Source organism: Leopardus geoffroyi, chromosome D4 (genome assembly GCF_018350155.1).
Source record: "Leopardus geoffroyi isolate Oge1 chromosome D4, O.geoffroyi_Oge1_pat1.0, whole genome shotgun sequence".
NCBI classification, from domain to species: domain Eukaryota; kingdom Metazoa; phylum Chordata; class Mammalia; order Carnivora; family Felidae; genus Leopardus; species Leopardus geoffroyi.
This window is the reverse complement of record NC_059342.1, coordinates 60034660-60048214: the sequence shown is the minus strand read 5'-3', so window position 1 is coordinate 60048214 and position 13555 is coordinate 60034660. Positions and strand designations below refer to the sequence as shown.

Genomic DNA, 13555 nt, shown 5'->3' with positions numbered 1-13555 from the left:
GTATTATATGCTGGGTTGGGTTCTGGAATAGAAAAAGGACAATGGTAGAAAAACTGGTGTATTCTGAAAAAGTCTGGTGTTTAGTTAATGGGAATGCATCGAAGTTATCAATGGGAATTCTCCCAGGACTTTGGAAAACTCTCTCACAGGGGCCCTGGGAATCTTATCAAGACTCCCCAGCCCTGAGCCACCACTGCCCACAAGCCTGCAGAGGTTCCGTGCATGAGCAGAGAAGCAAGGATTCCTACAAGGTCTGGGGCCCTGGGGTTTCAGAAGTAAGGCCTGGAGCTATGGGTCAGGATGGGGTATGGAATCCCATATGAGGCAGTTCCCTGGGTTGGATTAGAAGTCTCCCTGGCTGCTTGACAGGTCAGGAAGGCATAGGTGGGTATCTACACAGCGTGCTTTGTGGGTATTATCAAGACCTCCTCGTGCAAACAAACCACAAACCCAAACCTTCGCTCTAGACACTCGCTGGAATTCTATGATCAAGGCTTTACAACTTTAAGTGGTACGTTCCAGCCTGTGTTTGTAGTATACACCTCCAGACACAAATTGTGTCGTGTCTTCACCCCTTTCTATACTCCCTGTGAAGGAGCTGCTGGGTCGCGTATCTGCACACCCTTGCCTCTGATTTCATAGAGTAGCCTCCAACTTCCTCAGGTCAGGTTGAGTCACGCACCAGCTCCATGCTCTGCCTGCAGACGCTGCCATTTTATAGTGTTTCCCAGTGGTGTCCAGAAGCACCAGGGAATACATTTTTCTCTGTGTCTTTGGCCCTGTCTCTCCCTTCCATTCAGGCAGGTAGTCAGCCAGCGCCATGTTCACAGTCTGTCAGAGATATGGTGGTGCAGAAAAGACAGCAGCCTAGAAATCTTTCTGGACTTTGTTCTCAAAGACTAAGTTCTGGGGAGAGCCTAGAGCACTGACGATGGAAGCCTGAGCCGGAGTGGGCTGAGAGCCCTGCAGGGGGAGATGCGCTGGCAGCTGAGAGCCGAGGACCAGGGTTCTCTCCTCACCCAACAGAAGGGGGCTGGAGGCAGGGGTGGACAGAGAGGATGGCAGGTGCCTGGCAGTGGCAGCCTGGGTCCTGCTTCCTGGTGGAAGACTGTGGGGGCAGCTGCCAAGACCCAGATCCCCAGAGGGAAGCACTGCCTGGGCATGAGGACATTCGGGCTCAGGGTCGCCTCCTCAAGATTCTCGCATCCAGCTGTCTGGAAAGGGCAGCAGTTGCCCTCAGGCATGTGGGTGGATCAAATATAGAGGAACAGACTCTATCACCAGTCCTGCATTGGATGGGGTTTCACAGTTCCCCTCCATGGACAGGACCCCAAGAAAAACTGAGTTTTGCCCAGTTCAGGGACTCAGAGTCAGAAATAAATATAGAGTGGGGCACCTGGTGGCTCAGTAGGTTAAGCGTCCGACTCGGTTTAGGCTCAGGTCATGATCTCACGGTTCGTGAGTTCGAGCCCTGCATCGGTCTTTGCAATGATGGTGCTGAGCCTGCTTGGGATTCTTTCTCTCTCCCTCTGCCCCTCCCCTGCTCGTCCTCTCTGTCTCTCTCTTTCTAATAAACAAATAAACTTAAAAAAATTTAAATTAATATAGAGTTACAGGAAACAAGAAAAGCGATTTACTTTATGTTGAGATTTTTATTCACCTTGTTAATTTTACACCTGCACGAACATGTGTCTGCCCTGGAGGAGACTGTGTGAGGTTCTAATTGTCACTGATACTTAGGAGAACTTAGGTTCTGTGGTGGGGAGACAAGAGGGTAACCCAGGGCTACCAGGGTTAGGGGTAGGAGGGGCCCAAGTTTCACAGGAAAAGGAGGAGCATTTCCCAGCATGTGAAGTGTCTCCACTAGCAGAACCACACACGCTCCATCCCTTTACTGAGGGTGGATGCTATAGGACCCCCACAGAGTGGGCTTCCAAGGTCTAGAACATTCACTGTGCCCCTCACCAAACAGCTTATTAAGGATCAGAACTGAGTGGGCCTCTACACATCCACAGCCTCTAACAGGTTCCCTGTCTGATGGCAACAGCCTCCTCACTGACCTCCAGGTTTCAGCCTCAGACCCTCCAACTCACTCCCGAAACCACAGGGCTGTTGGAGACACTCTGCTCCCCACCAGATCTTAGAAAAAAAATCCAACCCCTTAACCTGGCCCCCTCCTCCCCCACTAACACCCCACCCCCTTTGCCATTGCCTCCTTCCATGTTTCTTGGCACAGTCACACTAAACTTCTTTCCCCAGCAAATGTGTCATGTTCTTTGTCACCACTGGGGCTGGAATGCCCCAGAACAAGGGCCCAGCCAGCCAGCGCAGGACCAGAGAACAAGGAGATGGCCAGGCCTGGAGGATGCCCCAAGAGAAGGGTCAAGGCTGAGGACTGTGACTGCCTCCCCCATGGACCCCCAAAGGCACCCCTCCCCAGGGACCCCTCTCATTGTACCAGATGGTGCAGAGATGCTCCAGCCGCTTTTGCTGCAGGGCTTTCTGGTTCTTCAGCATGCTCTCTATCTCCTTCTTCACATCTGGAGGAGCCCGGATCCTCTCACTGGCCATGAACTCACTGGGTGTCCAGACACGTTGGCACCATGGAGAGGAGGAGCAGGGTGGGGGGTTGGGAAAGAGGGGATGAGGCCCATGGTAAGAACATTCACAATCTAAGCACGCTTACACCACTTCAGCCCCTCCCTCCCCATTGTAGGCCTCTGGGGCAATGATGAGAGGGGGGATCGAAGAGCCAGGGGGCCACCAGCGAGACTCTGGAGTTAAGAGCATGGGACCACTGGGCACAGATCCGGGTGTGGGTCCCGACTGTGGCCAGCCAGCTCTGTGACCTTGGGCAAGTCAGTCCCTTCCTCCGAATCTGTTTCCTCTTCTGTAATGGAGCTAATGAGAATACCTTCCACAGTAGGACCCAGTGAGATATTGCAAGCAAAGCCCCTAGCACCATGCCTGACTCACGGGAACTGCCCAGTAAATGCCAGCTCCTGCCATCACTGTGGATGATTACTGACATTTGTAACTTCCAGGCCCAGACCCAGACCAGTCACTTTCCATAGAGCACCTTGCTGATCATCACTGAAACCCTATCACTGGCGCATCATCATGCCCATCTGCATAAGGAGAGAAAGGCTCCGAAATGTTCAAGTGCTTGATCAAGGTCACAGGGAAAGTACAGGTGGAGCCAGGTCTCAGTACGCTTTTCTTTCACCCGGGGTGTCAGACTCTGGTGTTCTCCATCTGGAAATCCAGGTGTGCAGATGGCCTCCCATCCCCAGACCCACAGCACAGACAGACAGACATTCTTTGGCATCCTCAAATGTCTTGACCTGACAAGCAAAAGAAAACCTTGTTTGTTGGCCAAAAGCTGCAGGATCCTTGTGTCGGTATTAACAGAAGTGCCACCTGGCAGAGGAAGCAGGGAGATGAGCCCTCTCTTCACCCCTGCTCCCATGGGGACCAAAGCCTGAGGGACCGCCATTCGTCTTGGCCCAGTAACACAGGGTTCTGAGTAACAGTCGAATGGAAATTGGGCAGATAATCAGACGGGTGTTTTCAAACAATTTGTACTGTGATAATTCAGAAAATGCTTATGTGATAACATTTATGAAGAAAATAAGACAGAAAGTGACATATACAGTATGGGTCTAAAGAAGCCTGGGAAGAAATACACCAAAATATCAGCTGTGCTTCTCACTGTGGTGAGAAATTAGTAATGATTTTTAATTTCTTTTTTATACTTTTATCTACTTTAACTTTTAAAAAAGAAAAGAGCACATATTTTTACCCCCAGAAGAACAGGAGTGTTTTGGAGCGAGGACAGAAAGGAGGGTGAGGACCACCGGCTTGCTGGGCTGGCCTTCCAGGTGGGCTGGGGGAGGCTGTGGGAAGTGTGGGCGGACACGGACCTGAAACTCTGCACCAGGGCCTGCTTCTTGAGGACCTTCCAGGTGTCCACCAGGCCCTGCCAGCGACGATGGCCCTCGAGCTCCTGCTGCAGCGTGGCCTCCATCAGGTTGACAAACAGCTGGGCGATGGCCCTCCGGTTGCCCAGGAGGGCCTGGTTTATGACCTGTGGTACAGGTGGGCAGGCTCTACATGAGGTGGGGGCTCTCCAAGGTCAGAACAAGGCTCAGTTGGAGACGGACAGGGGGAGGCTGCAGAGGGGCCAGGTGAGGTGCCGGCAGAGGGCCTGGGGCCCAGTGGGGCTGAGTAGGGCAGTGGCAGCATCTGAGGGGCACTGAGGGGTCACTGGGCACTCACGGAAGTTGCCTGGGGCTGAACAGCCGTGGACTGTGACAGGGGTCTTTCCTGAAGACTCACCTATGAACCTTGACTTAAGCATGTGCCTTCAACCCAGCCCCAAGACTGTATCAGATTGTTAAAGAAGCTGATTTTAGCTCACTGGAGATACGTACTCCAGTGGGTTCTTAGTGTTTAGCTGTTTTCTTTCCTTTTCTTTAAATGAATTTGTTCCAAAAGCAGAGTGCTCATGCCATCAGGGACCAGTCAGTCACCTATGGTTGTGATGAGAACGAAGACCCAATTACCAAATGAGACCAGGGCTAGAACATTCTTCTGCAGTCCTCCCAGTGATCCTCACCGGGCATCCTTGGCATGGCAGTGGGGACAATTCTTAATGATGTGGTACTGTTCTGCTTTTAGTAGCCTGCCCCCTTCAATGAGAGCAGTCTCTCCCATGCCCCCAGGGAGCGGAACAGCCAAATGTCTCCAGAATTCCCCAAAGCTCTCGGGGCACCGCCCTGGAGCAAGGGTGGGAACCTGCCAAGCTCAGGCGGTAGACATTCCAGTAACAATTTTCACTGGAACCTGAGGTTTATTGCTGGCTCTACTTCCTAGCTGGTGGTGGGGGGAGAGGGGGACTGGCAGGTGTTTCCTAAACCTCCAATTCTTCAGCCATAAGGCGAAGATAATGCTACTGGCAGCACAGGGATTCTGCGAAATTAAATGAGATAAATGCACATAGAGTAAGTAGCAAGTGCCTGTTGTTGTAATGAATAAAATCAGCATATGGACGTCAGACATTGAAACATTCCCGGGAGACTGCTCTGACCCCACCTAAGGGATCAAATGGATAAAAGTTAGGAACTCTTGCTTCTTTCAAATGACAGTGGCTACTGCTGAGACCTCTTTTGTCACCCCCTCCCCCCAACAGGTACTGGTTTAAGTATCGTTACCCCTGTTTTATGGGCAGGGAGTTCCAAGTGCAGGAGCGGAGTTCGTTTGGGAGCTTGTGTGTCTGGGCAGTGGAGAGGGAGGTCTGTGCTCACTCCCTGTCTGTGCTTCATCCAGGACTCCAAGATGTGGACCCGAACAGGAGCCCATCTGTGATTCTGAGTGCTGGGTTCCTTTCACCCCGTGTACTGCCGGGAGGCCTCCGCAAGCCCGGCTTTCTGCACAGGCTCTAGAAGCCCATGCAAGCAAAATGTGCTTCTGAGTAGCCAAAGGAAGCAACAACATGGATGGGCCTAGAGGGTATAATGCGAAGTGAAATAAGTCAGACAAAGAAAGATAAATATCGTATGATTTCACTCATTTGTTGAATTTAAGAGACAAACAAAGAAAAAAAAGAGACAAACAAAAAACCAGACTCTTAACTGCAGACAACTGATGGTTGCCAGAGGGGAGGGGGGTGGGGGGATGGGTGAAACAGGTGAAAGGGATTAAGGGTACACTTGTCATGATGAGCACCGAGTAATGCACAGAATTGTTGAATCGCTGTACTGTGCACCTGAAACTAATATAACACTGCATGTTAATTATATTTGAAGAAAATACATACACACTCAAACATCCGTACATAGTGTCTTTTCACATGGCAGAGGAGTCGGGCTTAACTCTGACTATGGAAATATTATGAGCAACCTTGAATTTCTTGTTTTCTACACCCAAAGAAAGCAGCTGGGCGAGGGTGGGGTGTGGACAGGGAAGCAGTGGGGACAGAGACCGGAGACAGGCCTGGTTCGGCACTAGACGCTGATGGCCAACAAGAAGGCAGACAAGCACCACTAGGAAAACAAACGGAGCAGGCTGGGGTCACCTGTGAGGGCACAAACCACTCTGAGACCAGGACGGCTCCACCAGCCAGCACCTATTGCATTGCACATGGTGGCTGAGACACGGCCCAGTAGGTGCTCGTAAAACCGTCAGTGCTGAAACCAGTGCTGCTGTGTTAGGTAATGGGGATTAAGACAGCAGGGATGTAGGACACGCACTTTAGAGAGACTTCTACTGAAAATACTTACCAAAAACTCTGGTTCTGAACCCAAGCGACTAACCCGAGTTAGTTAGAAATGTGACACATGAGAAGCCCATCGGTCCTGAGACACCAGGTTCTGGGGCATCCTCAGGTCCCGCCCCTCCTGTGGGCCGATCCCCTGCACATGAAAACCACTCACCATGGCTTCCTTATTTATCAGCGTGTACACGTCGGGCTGCATGAGATAGGAAGTTTTCTCTATGATTTCCACATATTTCTTCAACACGCTTCCGAGCTAGCAACAACAAGGTGTCATTGTTAATGACTTTCTTTTCCTGGAGACCTGCAAGCAAAGAGACGATGCCTCCCAAACCCCACAGGTGAAAATCACCAAGAGCCCATTCGCAGGCCAACTCACTTTATCTGCCCGAGAGAACTCGGTCGAGGTCAGTGTCTCATCCAGCTCCTTAATCCCCTGCTTCTGGAACTGGAACTTCTCAGCCACCTGATCCCACAGCTCCATCAGGGTCTATACCAAGAAGCTGGGGTCAGGCTGGGAGGACAGATGGCAGGGAGGGAAGGAGCGGGACCCCGGTGGGGCAAGCCCAGCCACAGGGAAGCCCTACTTGGATGGTGTAGTCTTCGACGTTGATGTTACTTTCCACCTTTTTGAAGAGTTGGTCGATTTCCTCATCAGACGCCGCCAGCTTTTTTAAAAGAAGTGCTCCTGGCTCTAAGATGAGAGGTTCCATTTCCTACAACAGGCCAGTAGGGCAATGCCTGTGGTCTCAACACCACCAGGGCAGGGGGAGCCCGTCCCTTCCCCCAATTCTCTGCCCTGTGGTGGGAAAGTGCTAGCTGTGGTCCTGTCTCAAAACTAATAATCATTACCTAGACCTAAGAAGCTAGGATTTACTATTCACAGCCAGAGCACAAGGGCAGGCACCATTTATCTGGGCATGTGCCATGTGCTGGACACTCTGCTCTAGGCTAAGCCCTTGTCCTCAGACTCACTTGGTCCTCACCACAGCCTGTGAAGTAGGTACTGACATCAGGCGTGGCCCATGGTTGGGGCTCAACAAACATCCATTAAAGAAGTGGCCAGTGAAAGGATTCCAAGTTTACTTCAGATAAGGAAACTGAGGCTCAGTTATGTTGTATGACCAAAGCCACAGAGTCATGGACAAAAGTAGGGCTCATATACAGTTGGGACAGATGAGTAAAGCAACAACTGGCTGGGGGAGCTTCTTGGTGCTTTGGGTACAGAGCCAGCTGCATGAATCCAAGGGAATGACAGAAGTCAGAGGAGACATGGGGAGAGAGTGGTGAGTGCAGTCCAGGGCTCAGAGAAGAAGGGCAAAGAAGGGCCTCATTTAGGGAATATTCTGGGTACCAGGGTGGTTAGAGATGGAATGTCTCTGGAGAGGAACAGAGAGCCAAGTGAGGGTGGTACCAAAAGGCTAGATAGCATGAGGGGTGGGAAGCCAGAGGGCCAGGCCCTTTGGGCCCTCATTAGTAGGACTGCGTAGGGAGATCATGGGCTGGGCTTTGGCATCAGCCCTGGAGTCCACTTCCCAGCTGGCCCCTTATGTGCCAAATCAGGCAAGACTTTGAGAGCCTAAACTGTAAAGTGGGAGTAACAGTGGTACCCAACTTAGAGAGCTGTGCTCATAACGAGCACTCATCATGAGCCACTCAGGCTGGCTACTCTGATTTCATCTACACCACTGGTGAGCCACTCAGGGCCTCTGAGCTGGGCGGGAAGGGAGGGTGGGTGCAGTGACAAGCCTGCCTTGAGAATGGCCCCAGAACAGAAGGGGAGAGAGGGAGGAGTCTTACCATCCCAATCTGAGCAATCTCCTCCTTAAAGCTCCCCAGAGCACTCTCGTAGCCCTGCCTCTTGGAGTCTCTGTCCAGGGTGGTTGTGCTGATCCTCTCTGGAACTGGGGGAGAACAACAGAGGTGAGGAGGCTGACCTCAGAGCTCCAAAGTAAGGGGAGTGCTCCCAGGAAAAGGCAGCAAGGTAGAAAGTGCCTTGGTTCAGGAGATGGACCCCCAAACCAGGCCACAGTGTCAGAGGCTTAAGGAAAAAGAGAAAAAACAAAGGTGATCTGTAAGTGCTATAAGGAATGAAGTCTCACATACACAGTTAAATGCCAGAAAAAGTTTCCAAATGGTAGGTACAGAATGGGACCATTTATGTTTTTTTTTAAAGTTAATAGAAGCAAAAACATATGCAAATAAGAATAACCAACACTTATATAGCACTTATTATGCACTAGGCATCGTTCTAACTCAATTACCACTCCTGAAGAGGCCAAGAGGCAGGTCTTATTTTTTCAGCCCCATTTTACAAGTGAGGACACTCAGGCATGGGGGTTAAAGAACAAACACAGCAATGGCTAAGCAGGGGTTTGGACATGAGCCATCTGCTCTAGAGTCTGCATTCCCGTCCTGTGCTCTGCGGTCCCCTGAATCTGGACACCATGTGATTTCATGGTGGGGAACATTCTTGGGAAGAGAAGCAGTGCTATCACGAAGGGAGAGTTTTTCCTTTCTGTTTATCTCCTTCCTTTGCTTTTCCACAGTGAGCCTGACTGGCTCAGTGGTAGATAGCACATGTGACTCCCAATCTCAGGGTTGTAAGTTCAAACCCCATGTTGGGTGCAGAGATTACTTACGGTGAGTATGTATCATTTTTTTTTTTAATCATAAAGGAAAAGAACCTTCCTCTATAGTATGAAGGAAGACAATGCAGATTGAAATGTTCTTGTGAAATTGCAATAAAGCAAGGAATATCCTTTACCAACTGACTTTCATCGGTAAATTCTGACTGCGCAGAGCCCCCTGCTCCCACCCCAGCTCCCTGCACTGAGGAGAAGGTCCAGAGGAGCAGGCTCAAGGGAGGAGCCAAGGGGAGAAAGCCAGCTCTGCCCTCACAGCTGAACAGAGACTCACCTATGGTGTCCATGAGGCCCCGGACCTCTCTGGCTTCAATGATGCTCTCACTTTCTTCAGCTTTTTTCTTCTTGATTATTTCCTTTTCCCTGAGGCACAAGTAGAGGCAACAATAACTCCCAGCCCCCTCCCCTACCCCAGGGCAGCTCTGGCACAGAAGGGAGTCTTCAGAGAGACCTCACATATTGGTGATAAGGCCCACCCCATTCCAGAGAGCCCCAGGCTATGCCAGACTCCCAACAGACGCTGCCTGGGTATCTGTTGCCAGTAGGCACCATGGTCCCGAGACAAGAAATCAGGGTCTGCTTCTGTTCTGGCTGCAAGCGTGGGTAGTAGGCAAGAGCCATTTCCACATGGGGAAACTCAGGACAGTAGGGCATGATCAGCCTGGGAAAGCCAGGCCAGTGCTGAGTATTCAGGATTTGCTCCTTCAGCAACTCATCATCCTATGAGGCAGTCACAATAACCCCCTTGACAGGGATGAGGGGAGGGCGCTTAGAGAAGTGATTATACAAAGCAGAGCTGAGACTCCCTGACCCACGTGTGTCATGCCAAGGTCCATGGTCCTTGGGGTTTAGGTGTGGGAGGAGAAAGCTGAGACCCCAGAACAAGCTATCTCAGCAGGGAGGACCAGGGTGAGTGAGAATGACCTTAGCTTTGGAATAAAAATCTCTGAACGCACTGTCCATAGGACAAGCACCACAGAAATGCAACAGGTCTGAATGACACCTGCCATTCCTCTAGGCCTCCACATGTGCAGCGCTTTCTAGTCATTTCTCATCCAATCCTCACTGCACACCTACCAGCAAGGAAGACTGCAGGGCCTAGACTGACCCTCCAGAGGTGGGTCTTTCAGTCTTGTCAATCAGGTGCCCGTGGACTAAGGTGGCTCTTTGGGAACCTGGGTGCTCTGACTACTGAGCTAATGGCTCTGGCTCCTCAGGCACTTGACCCGAGGACTTGGGTCTACACTAGTGCTGATCTATCCCTACCTTGGGCTCCTCTTCTGCTCACCCGGAGGCCCTGCCCTGGGTGAATGAACACACAGGTTCACTGGCTTTGGCTGGCTGAACTTTCAAGAAGGGAACAAGGGACTTCAGAGAGACGCCAATGCTGAGTTAGTGACCCCAGTCATTTTGAGGGTGGCAGAGCCTGGCAGGTTACAAACACATCTTTCTCCCTGTCACAGGCCACAGGAAGTTGTGGTCTAGATCTACGTCCAGGGCAGAGCTGACTTTGTCCCGGGAAGCCAGCACAGCACAATGCCAGCACCCTCTATGGAAAGTGCCTTTCCTAAAACGCTGTCCTGTGGATGCTAAGAGCTCCTGATGGATGCTATATCTGGTTATTGGGATAATGGGTGACCTTAGGCTAAACTCTGAGGAAGGGGGGACCCTTAGGAGCGATAGATAACTCGCAAATCAGCTGAGAGGGGACTTAGACCCTTGTAGGAGCCAAAGTCACAGACAGGGGCAGCATCAACAGGCCCTAGACGTCTGTGCTTCAATCCCCACACTGGGCACCAGGCACATGGGCTAGAGAACACCGACCTCCAGTCTGGGCTTGGTGGCCAGTGGGTTTGCTCATCTGTAGGTAGTTAAGGGTGCTGAGGGTCAGAAGCCTCAGGGGAGATTTCTCTGGGAAGAGTCAAAGGTCAGGTCATCTCTGCCCCAAAGCAGGTGAAAGAGAAAACAAAGGCAGGTAGAGAGAGACCGACTTCCCCTTCCGAGTCCCAGAGGGGACTGCGGCTTGCTCAGAGCTTGAAGAGCAAAGGGAAGATCAGCTCCAGGCACCCCAAGCTCCCCGGTGAGGAAGATATTGCCCTCCTTTTCCTTTTCTTTCCTTTCTCCCTGCTTGAGGAGTTTGAGCTCAGGGAGTTGAAATGGCATACTCAGGAATCTCAAATTTCACTCCTGATCTCCCTGCTCCTAGACCATATGCGCCTATGGCAGGTTTGTAACCTGCCAGGGAATGGCGCCTGCTCTGTCCACCCAAGCACTCGTGCTACAGACCTCGGGCTCTCGGGAGCCCTCTCCTCCCTCCAATCCACCACCTAGTCTGAGGGGTTCTGCCTCTAAAATACACCGGAAATATCCTACTCTCCCTCTTGTAGCCCCACCAGGCTTAGAGGGACAGCAGCAGCCTCCTCCCTGGCCTCCCGGCCTCTTCTTGCCACTCCCTACATTCTGCACACAACAGCCAAAAGGCCTTAAAAAGGCAAATCAGCTGCTCACTTCAGTAGTCCAAAATCCCGACTGTGGTCTGCAAGCCTATCCCAGCCTCATCTACCGCCCCCCCCCCCCCCCACCCCAGGCCCACTAACTTCTTCACCTTCCAGAGCGGACCAAACCCTCCCTGCCTCCACGCCTTGCCCCATGCATCTATTCCCTCATCCTCTGGTCTCCGCTGAGGCCCCTCCTCAGGGGCTTTCCTGACCCCTGTGCTACTACTGTCCTCTGGGTCAGAGCCTTCCCACTTTAGGGGGACTTGCCTATTTATTTATTATCAAGGCCTCAAGTTCCAGGAGAGTGGGATCCCAGACCCAGTACCTGGTCCTAGGCACTCAATCAATAATTACTGAGAGGGGAGGAAGAGGAAGGGAGGGAGAAGCAAACAGTGGAGCAAAGTAGGTGCTATTACCTCTCTCTCTCAGAGGAGATACTGGGTCTTCATTCCTAAATGGCACTCATCTTGTGTGAGGGCTTTCTGAGTTTCTGAAGATTCTGGCACACCCCCCTGGGTGGGGAGGTACAGAGTGGACCACAGGACCCACCTGTAGAGAACAGGATTTTCCGTGACCCAGTCATTGGGTAGGCTGTGCGCCCACTTCCGCTGCCGAGGACACATCATCTCCCCTTCAGGAATATCCATCTTCTTCATCAAGGGCTTCCTGCCATTCTTTGGGGTCATGGAACTCTCCACAGCGCGCTTCCTGGTGGCTGCCAGAGAGCGTACCAGCTGCACCTGAATGCACAAAAGATCCGGTGGGGGGTCAGGACTGCAGACTCCTCAGCACCCAGGGCTCACTCTGCAGTCTTAGAAGGACACGTGAGAACTTGCCAGCAGGAAGGCACTTTGCAGGGAGGCCTTCAACCCTAGGGTACATTCCATGCAAGTACCCCCCAGAAGACATTCAGCCATCTAGAAGGGTATCTCTTAAGAAATTTAGTGAGGACCAAGATGCTTATCCTAGCATCTTTTATAATCACAAGGAATTAGAAAAATGGGGCTGTCCAATAGCAGGGGACTGGTCGAGTAAACTTCTTATGTCCCTCCAGTGTAATGCTAGGCATTTATTAAGAATGAGACTTACAAAGGACTATTTATGACATAGGGAAATGCTTATGATATGATATACCGTAAAACATATTAATTAAAAGCGCAACTTAAAAAAATTATAACCCAAACTATACAGTATGATCTCAAAATTTTAAACTCATAGAAAAATGACCAGGAGAAAGTGTGCCAAATGTTAAGAATGGTGTGCTGCCTCCAGGCAGCAGGATCATGTGAGTAATTTGTTTCTTTGGCCTCCTTATACTTTTATAATTTCCAAGCCTCCTACATAGAGCGTTATTTAGGGCTCAAAGTAGGAATGAAAATTCCTTTTAAATAAGCAGTACAGAACGTCAAAGGGAAGGTTCGAGTTTGTGTATTTAAGATACTGTTCTTGTCTGTGCAGTTTTTTATAGACAAGTTTTTTATAGGCAAGGCAACTCCAGCAACCTATTTGGCTGTCAAGACAGTGTTACTTTAATACACTATGGGAAGTCCTGGATTAACAACTGGGCAGCCTCTAAACATCTTGAAGTTGCATGAATGCCCCTTGACATGCAAAAGGTCTGTGCAATACCGTTAACAGGGGAGAAGCAGGTTTCAAACACTGTTATAGAATCAAACCCAGGTTTTAAAAAGAAAAATTAGAAACGCTTTGGTGCATAGCAAAAGGTCACAAGACACCCACTGGTTAATTTTGGCGATTTCTGAATAATTTAACTTTTAATTTAACTAAAACTTTAATGTACATTTTTTAATTTTCAAGAATAGACATTCTAATATTGTATTCCTACACTTTAAGAACCAATAAGAATTATTTTTTAAATCAAAACAGTTTCAAAGCCCTTATTTCATTGGGTTCCCGGACAAAGAAGCCTTCAGAGGGAGGGAGGTTTGGGGTGCAGAGGGAAGAGGGCACAGAGGGACACAAGGGACACACCTACCTCAGCCTCGAAGATCTGCTGGTAGACCTTCCCGCTGGGAACCTGGGTCACCTTCCCCACTGAGGACATCTTGGCCGCTGGCTGAACGGGGCGCCCCTGTTAGGAAATCATTGTCTGGGAATCACGTCTGAGGTTTGGAAAC

The 13555-nt window shown here is 50.6% G+C and overlaps 1 protein-coding gene across 2 annotated transcripts in view; it reads right to left on the bottom strand.

Annotated features, from left to right (window-relative positions):
• Positions 1-13555, bottom strand: part of CCDC180 (coiled-coil domain containing 180) — a 64592-nt gene that overhangs the window by 50375 nt on the left and 662 nt on the right. For both annotated transcript variants that reach the window (XM_045468441.1, XM_045468442.1), the window contains exons 2-10: positions 13414-13509; positions 11967-12157; positions 9194-9282; positions 8075-8178; positions 6862-6990; positions 6654-6764; positions 6435-6530; positions 3924-4087; positions 2459-2578 (exon numbers count right to left, since the gene is read on the bottom strand). In XM_045468441.1, the coding sequence (XP_045324397.1) occupies positions 2459-2578; positions 3924-4087; positions 6435-6530; positions 6654-6764; positions 6862-6990; positions 8075-8178; positions 9194-9282; positions 11967-12157; positions 13414-13482 (1073 nt within the window). In that variant the 5' untranslated portion in view covers positions 13483-13509. The remainder of the gene's footprint in view (positions 1-2458; positions 2579-3923; positions 4088-6434; positions 6531-6653; positions 6765-6861; positions 6991-8074; positions 8179-9193; positions 9283-11966; positions 12158-13413; positions 13510-13555) is intronic.